The 12,382-nt window shown below is 35.7% G+C and overlaps 1 protein-coding gene and 1 long non-coding RNA gene across 2 annotated transcripts; both read right to left on the reverse strand.

Annotated features, from left to right (window-relative positions):
- Window positions 1-5,111: 5,111 nt before the first annotated feature.
- LOC139144163 (cytochrome P450 3A2-like) lies at window positions 5,112-9,374 on the reverse strand. Its single transcript, XM_070714822.1, has 5 exons — window positions 9,283-9,374; window positions 8,591-8,745; window positions 7,553-7,668; window positions 6,424-6,565; window positions 5,112-5,316 (listed from the first exon to the last, which is right to left on the reverse strand). Exons 1-5 carry the CDS (start codon window positions 9,372-9,374, stop codon window positions 5,156-5,158), a joined length of 666 nt encoding a protein of 221 aa, XP_070570923.1. The 3' UTR covers window positions 5,112-5,155.
- A 221-nt stretch (window positions 9,375-9,595) lies between these two features.
- LOC139135407 (uncharacterized) lies at window positions 9,596-11,538 on the reverse strand. Its single transcript, XR_011552983.1, has 3 exons — window positions 11,388-11,538; window positions 10,290-10,386; window positions 9,596-9,721 (listed from the first exon to the last, which is right to left on the reverse strand). It is a non-coding gene; the product is annotated as an uncharacterized lncRNA (long non-coding RNA).
- Between the last annotated feature and the right edge of the window lie 844 nt (window positions 11,539-12,382).

The raw sequence follows: 12,382 nt of genomic DNA on the forward strand, positions 1-12,382 counted from the left end.
AATCGGCTCTATTAAGACTGTGCAGCTGCACGTACGCAATATTGTTCTTTTTATCTCAAAAAAGACAAAGGTATGAATTGACTTTTAAATTCTAATTTAAAATATTTTTCATCAATTAAACGACTCGGATGTAGTTGGAATTATAGGCAATACTAGTTATGTCATACAAGGCAATTCCAAATGCTAAAGCAGTGTTGTTGAATTCTAGTTATACATCACAATCAATAAACAACAATGAAAGATAAAAAACAGTTTTGTGATCATGTGTGATGAACTATCACTTTTAGCTCACATGTTAACACACGTAAGCTGATGCTGCAGCGATGTCTGTCTGTCTATCTGTCTGTCTGTCTGTCTTTCTGTGTACCTGTGTTACTGTCTCAGTCTGGTAGCGCGATATCTCAAGAACGCCTTATCGATATCTGGTATATGGATTCAATTTGCAAATCTGAAGAAATGATTAATTTTAAATGATGTGACTTGCATATTTTATTCTTATTTGCATAATTAATGATTTTAGATAAGTCGGATATACAAAGACAACGGCTGCGCCATAGAGAGTTTTTTACATGCCCTGCCCTGGGGTGAGGGCGGGGTAGAGGTGTCTTGGTTCCAAACTGGTTTCGTCTTGCTATATCGTCATTTGATTTTTAATACTTTTAACTACGATATGTATTGCCAATAACGATTAGTACTGCCCATCTCTTGAGTCTTGGTCTTATGTTAGCACGGATTTTGCAAATATTTCTTTTTCTCCTTCACTGTGTAATATATGTCCTTTGGCAATCTTACGCGAAGTTTTGTCACTGTGTTGCTGTTATTATCTGATGAGTTTGATTGCCTAATGCGCCAAAGCAAGCAAGGGTAAGTTACTAATCTGTGGACGCTGTCACCAGATTATCACCGGATTAACTTTGACAAAGTAAACGACGAACCCACCAGCAAGGGTAAAACATCCTCTATTATTTATTAGACATTGTTAAACATTTTTCTTCTTGCAAATTTCAAGAGTTAGTAAAAAAGGCAGCGAAAATCGCCTCCAGTTCAGACGACATTTACCGTGAAAGATCATTCTGTGCATAATAAACAGACATTTGCATTATTGAGTTGTGAGCTGTCCATCGTAATGATGAAATGTGGTTGGTCTTAACGCATTTCATCAAATTGTCATCGCTTGTCCCTGTCACCGCAAAAACAACGTCTGTCAGTCTTATTTGATTTACGTTCGGTACCTACGTTTGTCTCAGAGGGAATACATTTTTGCATAGCATTTTCGAAGATTATCGCATATCGAAGTTTCGACTGAGAAACTCACACCTCCGGATGCTCCATTCGGTACAGACCAAAATAAGCCTTAATAACACACGTTTGCATATTCTCAATTATGATACCACCATTATATATATATATATATATATATATATATATATATATATATATATATATATATATATATATATATATATATATATATATATATACGTATCTATGTACATCTATATATAATATATTGCTAACCACCATGCCACATAAAAAATGGATTTGATGATTTGAGCGATTAGGACAATGTTGTTGACATTCTTTCTGAATCATTAATTTCATGCAAAAAACCGTTTATCACTCGTTTATCGATAACATTTTTGCAGATTGTAACAGCGATGTATTCAATCTGTACTTAATTTATATCAAATGTAAGCAATCACCAATGAAAAATTGGCGACCGCACAATCCCAAAGATGAAGTAAAATACAGCAAAATTTGAACCTGAAATTATCCGAAATAATTTTCAATAATTCATTTCCACATGGACCTTATTGAATCTGTCACAATGACTGTTCGATTTGTAGATTTGTTGTTCAACGTGAAAAAGGAAATCGCTCCAATTTTATATGTTGCAGTCAGTAATCATTATACAATACTTTATAGAAATTGCCCAGGGGTTCACAAATCTATTCCAGAAAAAAATATGTTACTGGAAAGGACGCCACCAGTGATGAAGTCAAGATTGTCACTCAATTCGCTTGGTAAAAGGAATTGAAAGAAATCTGAAAGACAGGTTTATCTAGTACCAATACATCGTTTACAAAGCAATCCAGTCTCACTGCACTATCTCATGCGGTGTTTTCTCTTCGAACAACTTTTAACATTACTCCATTCATATGGGTTGTAACTACTCCAAATCTAAGGGATAACGGTATCTGGAAAAAAATCCAACAACAACAGAGGTTCACAGACATCATGTTAAGCAGTGACAAAACAGTTAAGAAGTATGCACTTTCTTAAACTTGCATTTCTGAATACCGAAAAGCATTCCGAATTTTTAGCAATTTTAGTTGAAGAAGACGGTCATGAAAGAGTGCCATCATTTCAACGCAGAAGAGAATAGTTTTTGACATTCCCTGTATAAATCGTCGACGGTATTATTATATGACATCAATATTACTTAGTTACGCTGAAGTTCCAGTGTTCTCAGTGTTCTTCATTAGTTCTGTACTGCATTTATTAATTCGTTTTTAAATCAACTCTTGATAGTACTGTGTGAACACTATTATTTTACACATGCACTGACATTCGAATGATCTACATTAGAGATTCACTTTTGATAAGCATGACTGAACCTACTTGGTCGCTTCTAATTCCACATGTTATCGGGTTGCAATTTTGTGGCCGTTCACAAGACTCTGGATATACCTACCTCGGTGTCTGCACATGTCTCAAATCTGTATTTCTGTAAAATTCTGGACAGGGCTATTTTCATCTCCATTTGCGCAAATCGCATCCCTATGCAGCTTCGCGGACCGTGACTGAACGGAAGAAAGGTGTATGGGTCTCGTTCGGCTTTCGCCTCAGCTGTAAATCTGTAAAACAGTTGACAATAAGGTCGCTTGGTGGCGCTTTGCTATACACGTTTTAACCTTCTGACTGACACGTTTAGTACCAGACGCCTGGCTGTAACTCAGCCTTTGAATATAGTAAATGCAGTCATCAATAAAGTACACTGAACGTCATACAAATGTTGACTCGTCAAGGTTGCTTACAATGATATTTACGACTACGTACGTTTTCACCTTCACCTTATCATTGGATGGAAATAACACTGATCAAAGAAGCAAGAGACTTGATCAGTCAGTATTTTCGCGAAAGAATTATACGCTCAGAAAGCAAAACGAAAGTCGGCATATGATTTACATATTATGTAAAGGCTGTCGATTTACATTTCAAAAACGAGAAAACGCTCGTTAAATAAAGACCTTAAATAAAGATGGTTGTATTCATTATATCCAATTACGGCAGATAGACATGGCACCAATGACGCGAAGGTTAAATCTGTGAATTATTTTTAGTAATTTAAAAATACTACATGCATCATACGTTTACAATTACATCTCAGATGGTGTATTTCTTATGTAAATTCAAAATTTATTCTGAGTTTTGAAAGTGAATCCTTGAGCCTAGAATGTCGTTTTGACTTCGAAACGAGGGTATGACACTAGAAGTGTGTTCGAAAATCAGAAGAACTTTGTCATCTGTTCTTCAACGGTAGGAATTCCTTAATTTTAGCGTTACACAAACAACGATCTGCCTTAAAAACATTATCGCGTAAATAATAATGAGTGGATTTTTTTACTTCTGAGTGGATTTCTTACCTCTCAGGTTTAAACTTTTCCGGTTCAGGCCAGTACTCGGGATTATGATGGATGGCATGGACTGGTACGTCCACAACGACACCTTTACGAAAATGAATTCCATTAATGGTGCAGGACTGTAGGCACTTTCGATTAAACCTGCAAGTTGAATTGAATACACAGACATATACATGCATTAAATAATGCATTTACGCATGCATACATTTACAAAGCCAGTATTCTCTATTATGGAAGCCCCTGCGGGGGATTTTTAAAGCAAATGAAAAAGGGATATTCTTGTGCTCACGAAATACTTATTTTTTTATTTTCTTTACAAAATGTCCCTTGCGGGCTTCCATACTCCATATGTTGTAACACAATAGCACTTGAAAGACACTTTTCTATAATCATACAATGTATCTATGTAGGTAAGATAGTTGGGTACTATTTCATTGAAACTAAAATGCTTAATCAAAATATAAGTTAAGAATATAGAATGAAAATCATTGTGCTCATGTTATGGTTCGGTCGAAAAGGCTAGATAACTACGATATTAATGCCACGGACCGACATACAGACCAATACAAAGGATGTAGACGACATAAAACGTATATGAACAGATTGTACATTAGTTAAGCAATAATAGTCCGGATGGGGTACATTGTTGCTATGGTTCATAGTTTTGGCGAGACCAGTGAATTTGTAGATGTAGGAAACACATTGGATAACAATGATGGACAATCGGGTACATTAACAGTGATAATGTTAGGGTATGACGTTACAAAATTCACTGGTATTGACTAAGCTATGATATAATGGTTGTTATAATTACCTTGGCCCTGGAGTGTATAAACGCATCGTCTCAGAAATCACATTTCCATGTAAGGAAGAGTTTGAACTGCATCGAGGTCCAACTGAGTCTGGAGGTTAAGTAAACGACCTTGGCATTTGAAGTTTCGCATTTTTAATTGGAAAAGGTCACTGAATCGGATGACGATGATATAGAAGTAAACGAAAAGTCACTTATGTAAAAGGTTACAATCGTATTGTTCTATTCACTGCGCCCACTTCGTCTGATAGGAATAATTATAATTTGAGCACCCTTCTCTTGTTGTACATATCATATTAATCTCGGTGTGCCAGAACTTCAAATATGTGCAGGCTGTGTTCCTTCTTTTGAGTGGTTTTAGAAAGCACTAAGGTTGAACTTGCATTTCTGTCCACATGAAATAAAAAGATGATGGAAAAATTTGTCCAGCTACGTTGGAGGTAAAAAATCAAAATTACAACTTATCCCACTTTGTTACCGTGAAAGGATCCGCGAGGAAGGGCAAGGCAATTGGTTGAAGAGCGCTATAGTCAAGGTGTAATTAACGGGGTGAAACTTTGTGTACAAATGGCACATTAAAGAACCCTCCACTGCACCATACTTATTTATCCGGGTACGCAAAGTATGTCCGCCTCACGTGTCATGGTTACCGACTTGTAATTTATAACGGTGCACCAAAGAGATTTTCGAAATCAGGTATTCAGCTGTTGCCTAGTTTAAGTACCAGGAAATAAAACGAAAAAATTCCTACCTCCCCGTTTAGTCTTCCGTCAATTTCTTCAATCAACTTGTCCTGAACGTCTGGATGAGTTGCAAGCACGTAAGCGCAGAAGGTAAGTGTAACACCTGTTGTTTCGTAGCCTTTGAAATGATGCATGTAGAATGTTATAATCATTCTCCTGGAAACACTGGACAAAATGCTTGATATGCGCCTAGCATATTTACGTATATTGACGTATATGGAACACAAATATTAATTGCATACGCAACGTATATCTTTGTATATGGAACATTCAAATACGTTGATATGCGTAGCGTATTTCTATGCAGATCATGAGTATACGTAATGCAGATCTTTGCACACTAAGTGTACACTGTAGTTTTGCATTTTATTAGTATACGTACGTGTATACTTAACGTATTTGACACATTTACAGAATAAGTATATGTGTATACTGTTGTATATTAAGCATTTTGACAGTGAAAACCGCCGCACTAATTTCGATTTTACTTCACTTTCTTGTCTATGTCTTAATATCAGCCTCGATATGTATAAACGTCGATATCGCCTTGTTAAGGGAGTCTTATTGTCTCGCAAGGAAATTTGATTACTAGATTACAATTTCAATGGAAAACAAAAGGCTATAACACTCCATAATCATCTTACGTACAACAACAAACTTGATCCCACGAATCAAATCTCTGGCCTTTGAACACACACTCTAAAAGATGATTGAAATTCATAAATAGCCGTGTATATATGTTGAACCTTTACATATAGGGCATTTTTGACAGGTTCAGGGAGTAATTCTTACTATCAAATGGCTCATCATCGCAATAAAAATGAAGCCTTTAAAATCAATTTAGTCACAAACGAAGGCAATGATGAACATCACAGAGTTACGATTAAAAGAGGCATAATTTATTACATGCCTTAGTACACCCAAAAATGGCTACCATTTACTGTGGATTTACTCAGAGTTACTAACAGATTTGTTGAAATCGCATTGTTTCGCGTAGTTCATGTCTTTTGCCAATACGATAAACGTAATTGAAGCAACGACGTCAAACGTCAAGAATATAAATATTTGTTTCTTTTCAATATGTGGAAAACGCATGAAGTAAGAAAACGTTAGTAACCACAAACATCCATGATATGTTACTGTATGTGCAAATCTTCTTCATCAACAGCAGCTAGGTTGAAAAATAGAAGAAAGCAATATATGCACGCTTATTAAACGTCTGTACCTGCTAACAGAAAAACCAGAATCTGGGCCATGATTTCAACATCTGTTAATTTGATTTTTGAGTCAGTTTTCTGAGATTTCTCAGCCTTTTGATCACCGTTTTCCGCTGTCTCCAGCAGCAATTGGAGAAAATCTCGTCGTTCCTACGGAAGCAAAGAACAACGATTTTTTTTATCTTGAAGTTCACAATGATTAAATATATATTAACAATATACATAAAAGGGGGAACAAAGTATGCAAAGAGTGTGGTTGAGTATATAGTGTAAATTTCGAGGAAGCATTTAATTTTTTCATTTTCTATCTATCTATCTATCTATCTATCTATCTATCTATCTATCTATCTATCTATCTATCTATCTATCTATCTATCTATCTATCTATCTATCTATCTATCTATCTATCTATCGATCGATCGATCGAAATATCTATCTATCTATCTATCTATCTATCTATCTATCTATCTATCTATCTATCTATCTATCTATCTATCTATCTATCTATCTCTCTCTCTCTATCTCTGTCTCTATCTATCTATCTATCTATCTATCTATCTATCTATCTATCTATCTATCTATCTATCTATCTATCTATCTATCTATCTATCTATCTATCTATCTATCTATCTATCTATCTATCTATCTCAATCTATCTATCTATCTATCTATCTATCTATCTATCTATCTATCTATCTATCTATCTATCTATCTATCTATCTATCTATCTATCTATCTATCTATCTATCTATCTATCCGTATATGTGGCAAATGCATTTCTTTCAATTCGTTTATTTGGAAAAAAATGATCTGAGCTTTAAGGGTAAACGGACATGACAAGGTGGAACGATCAGTTCCATTAATCTTTCGGAAAGCAGAAATCGGAAAATGATTTAGACAAAGGAGTCTGAGAGATGCGCCTCAATTTCGTACAATCAGCCAATATGTCGAGAGTAGAATTACCAAGGAGAATGTTTATCAAAGCAAACATAGACTGATACATTTATAAAAAACTTTTCACTTACGACACCTGCGACAAAGCAGAACAGGCATAAAGATATTCCCTTTAAAACCGGCTACTTTGTTGAAATACAAAACGCCCTGTTTATAACGTGCTGCTGCAAATTGCAAACTTACTGTTTTGGGGTCCTTCCTAAGTGCTAGTATATCTTCAAGTACTCGATAGAAAAACCGAAACGGTTTAGTTTTTGTCACCCTGTTTCTCATCAAAACAACCACACTCGGACATACAGCTGCATTGAAGACGAAAACAGGGTAAGCAAAAGTAATTCAAAGGAAATATTCCTGTCCTACCATATAATCTTGGTATTATTACACATACTATTACACCTACAACACTGTAAAGTTAAAAAAAATCGCTTTCCCAGATAGCGTTACTTGATATTAAATAAGTAGTTAACATACAATCAAGTAAAAAAAATGGGTTGAGAATTCCTTATTTGAGTAACAGGCAATTAAAGTTTAGTTGCGATTCGTTGTTCCTATGAAGCTTGCTTATTATTTAATTTCAGAAAATGATTTTTTTTAATTTTGCATAAACCAGGAACTGTAAATATCATAATGTAACAGTTTTACCCAGAGCGACAATATTTCCCACTATTCCTGCTCACTTGTAATATAGAAAATTCAGGATATGGGTTACTATTTCTATTAGCATATATTAGATGCACTTAATTATAGTTGGCGTGTCATATCTGATCACACAGCAAGCGACACTGTCACTTTGTTAACACTCGACACGTGCGTTCGGCATAGACGTTGTCGCGGGAAAATGATCAATGTAAACAGTTGTTTGACCATTGTATTTTAGAGCTCAAATAATTATTCATTCAAACATTTTTGGCCACTAAACAAGCAATGCACACTTGGTGACGTTATTCCAGGTGCTAGAGAAATACGTGCAGCAGCGGCAGCTGTAGTAGTTTTTCGTTCGTATAACAATTAATTTATAACGGCTTCAAGCACTTTTCGAGAGGAACAGTAAAGTGCTGGTAGGAGCGTTGTCGATTCATGACAACTTTACATAGATCACCTATGACAAGGCAAATGATACACTTTCCTCAATTTGCTGTATCTGAACTTTCTATTTGTAAAGTCAAGCAAGCCATATAATGTTATACTCCACGTAACGATGATGTTATTTTAACGACGTACCGAGGAAGACGAATGCAGCTTTATTCTTGTTCATCGTCATCGACATCAGCTGTCTGGCGTTTTCTCCAAATTGGCTGCCGAGCTGACCTTGACAGTCTGCCTCGATGCCAAATGCGCACGTCGCTATAACATCAAGAGTATAGTTACCAAAGACCCTACAACAAAGAATACATAGGTTGTCGAGTACGAGTAATTGCGTATGAGAGTAAATTATACTCTGTACGGGCTAGAGCGGAAATTAAAGCATTGTACACATGTTTGAAAAAGAACTAGATGTTTTAGCTGATCGGTATAAACTACAGCTATGCGCTCTGTCCCGCATCCTTAGTTATCCATAAATTAATTATTATTATGGTTATTGTTATCGCTGTTTTGTGTTGCATAACTCAGTGCATAACTCATTTGTTGCATTTGTTGCATAACTCAGTGCATATCTCATTTGTGATATAGCACTTCACAGTTTACAGGAAAACTAACAAGTAAGCTTTTTTCCTGCTTTACCTCACTGAACTTGCATTAACTTGTTAGAAAATGAAGAAAATCTTTATTACCCCGAGAGCTTCAAAATGAACCCCTGCGAGAGGAAGCCAAGGAAATTAGTGCAACGTAGTTTATAAGTCTTGATATTTGCCCCCGAAGCGCATCGTCCCCTTAAGATTCTGAAGATACTTGAAACGAGGGGGAAGGCGCACCTGAACACTTCAATGGGTTCACCTTTGACTCCGTAACCTTCCAATAGTAGACCAATCAATCTTCCTGTGACATCATTGACAAGATTTGACATCTAAATTTATAGAATTACAGAGAAGAAATGTTTGAAGAGATGCCTATCAAACGTAAGTTTGGCCTGCACTTTTGCAAGCGTCCATGTGTGTATACAAACACATAATATCTATTCATAAAAAAATGTTTGGTGTGAACTGATGTATTTCAGCAAAGCAATGTAATTAACGTTGTTCTCATAGTTCACTGCTATAGATATCTTCGAATTTTTTAGATACTTGCCTCCTTGATTTTTCCAGAACTGAATGCTGGTGACACAATTGTCCTCACATCTTTCCAGCGTTTTCCGCTTAAGCGTAATAGGGTACTCCCTGTGACGCTTGGTTTCTTTGGACTACCCAATAGGAGCTGGGAAGAAAAGAATGACAAACTTTGATGCAAAGGCACTGCACGATGAAATTAGTCGGTCAAAATGAAGTTTATTCAACAGCGTGGATTTATGAGCATTGATTATTTATACCCTCTACTTTGGCATTGAGACGTGGAACTTCACGTGGTCACTGTATACACTACAGATTAACTAATACAAACAAGTTCCACATCCCGCGGCATTATTGTCCTGCAGACGTGCATCGAGCACTGTAAGTTGCCTGCCATGGCAGCACAAACTTCTTTTATATATAACTTTATATAAACATATATACAACACATATAGATACATAGATACTGTACATACGTACGTACGTATGTGCATACAGATAGACAGACAAACAGACAGATAGACAAAGATACATACATACATACATACATACATACATACATACATACATACATACATACATACATACATACATACATACATACATACATACATACATACATACATACATACATACAGACAGACATACATACATACAGACATACATACATACATATATTCACGTAAGAAACACTATTTTTTTTTAGCAAAACTTACATTTCTGTCCTGAAATTTGCTGAATTCTCTGACAAGTATTTCTTTCAGCAGCTTCGGATCAGTGATAGTGATCGTTGGGGTTCTACCTTCATACCAGCTGTTAATACATATATCACAACAACATAGAGAAAAACCTTGGTCGCTGGAGTTGGCCGTTATTTTATTCCTTAGTCAGGTTGAATAAATGTGAAAACTTACCCAATGAATCACTATTGAGAGGGTAAATACATAATTACTCGTTGTTTTTGTATCCATTAAATCATAACTATAATTCAAAGTGTCATATGTACAATTAACAACTAAGAAAGACTCCGTTTGCGATCGGTTGGGGTTTTACTTTTCTATATTTTATAGGGAACATAAAATCTCACTCAGTCGTTTTCAATACAATAGAATGGAATGTCCGTCTTACATTATAGTTCTTAAGGCGATACCGAAGTATTCAAGTATCTAGGCAACGGTTGCTAAGGAAAATTTGTCAAATCCACCGAAAATAAGAGTTTTTGTGCATTTATTGACCCGAAGATGCAAAACAATGGCATAAAAACCAAGCAGGGCATGGTCGCCGGTCATGGAACTCGTAACGTCATAGATATGTAGTTTAGCACAGCATATTTTAAAAAGATTAAGCCACTCCATATTTGCTCCAAATCCCCTGAAATTTTACCCAGTGATACTTGACATACCCCTTCCCAGTTCCAGGCATAGATTTAATCAGCCGTGAAACAAACACTATGTTTTGAAATGGCAAAAATCTACTTTGTAATTTCTTACAATTTTTAATCCTATTACTGCCATATCTCAAAAACTATTGGGAATTTTCTAAAACGCATGCTTAGCCTTGTTTGTCTTAGCGGTGTCTATATTCTGCCAAAATCATTTCAACGGATGGAAAATTGGCTGACTTGAAAGCTGTTAAACATTTGCACAAGAGAAGAAGGCGATAGTAACCAGAAAACTATGCAGATGAAAGCGATTTTCACGTGCAATAGCGCTTATTTGGAACACTGCAAGACTTGGTGATCGCGCGTGCGTTGAATCCTTCGGTATCGCCTTAAATATTCCTGTAACAAAGCATTATTTGAACTCCAACCTTACCAAAATACTTTTCCATACTTTTGTATCATCTTTAGCACATTTTCCTGATAGTTGCGTCCACCACCATAGAGTTGGAAAAAACTTCCAACAAGTGGCCATGGTCTTGGACCCGGTAAATTGCAGTCATTTAGAAATGTATAGGGACGAATAGACCACCTAGAAAAAATTGAAACGAAAACTTAACACTAATAAATAACCATTAATCGATCAGAAGACTCTAATGAAGGCATTTTCACTTTGGAAATATTGATAAAGTCACAAAAAGGCAAAAGGATTTTTCGAACTTGACTCATTGCTCCTTATGCTCTTTGATGTTCCTGAAGAATAGTGAGTCTATTTTTATAAGGTTATCAAGAACAGTTTGTCCAATCTTCTTTAAGTACAGAAGAATTGTATTTTTTTATGAAGTTCTCATGTCAAACAAAACTTGGTAGAGCCTAAATATGATATTTGGAATTATGATATCTTTACAGCGTGTTCTGTAGCCTTTCTAGAGGTTCAAATACCTGGTGTTCCATTGAGATGTGCTTCAATTGTGCTGTGCTCCGATTTAATGAGAATAGAAGAATATTCTACTTCAAAGCTACTTAAGAGTTTCAGATATGAATATCTTTTGACTTAACAGATGTCTACTTCGCAAAATTAATTTGCAAATGTCATCAACATATACAAAAACTTCATTACAGTCTAATTGCTATGTATCATATATTTTTGAGAAGTTGTTGAAAACATGGAAATATTGGACATACAAATGTCCAAGATCTTTCCAAATCTCCTTATATATCTTCATACCAAATTTGAAGAAAGAATGAAAGCATTTTTCCTCCCATGTGTCGCTTATATAAATAGCAAAGGAAACTTTTCCTAAAGGTTAGAAGTCTGACCGCCTGTCTGTCTGTCTGTCTGTCTGTCTGTCTGTCTGTCTGTCTGTCTGTCTGTCTGTCTGTCTGTATGTATGTATATGTCTATGCATGCATGTATGTATGCAGGCAAGC

This window comes from Ptychodera flava, chromosome 1, assembly GCF_041260155.1.
Source record: "Ptychodera flava strain L36383 chromosome 1, AS_Pfla_20210202, whole genome shotgun sequence".
NCBI lineage: Eukaryota > Metazoa > Hemichordata > Enteropneusta > Ptychoderidae > Ptychodera > Ptychodera flava.

What these genes read in the sequence shown, in the direction of transcription:
- LOC139144163 (XM_070714822.1), bottom strand. Translation starts at nt 9,374, where the DNA reads ATGTCAAATCTTGTCAATGATGTCACAGGAAGATTGATTGGTCTACTA. An exon ending in GAACCCATTGAAGTGTTCAG is followed by an intron (nt 8,746 to 9,282) that starts GTGCGCCTTCCC and finishes TCTTTGTTGTAG; the next exon opens with GGTCTTTGGTAACTATACTC. An exon ending in AGCTGCATTCGTCTTCCTCG is followed by an intron (nt 7,669 to 8,590) that starts GTACGTCGTTAA and finishes TCTTCAATGCAG; the next exon opens with CTGTATGTCCGAGTGTGGTT.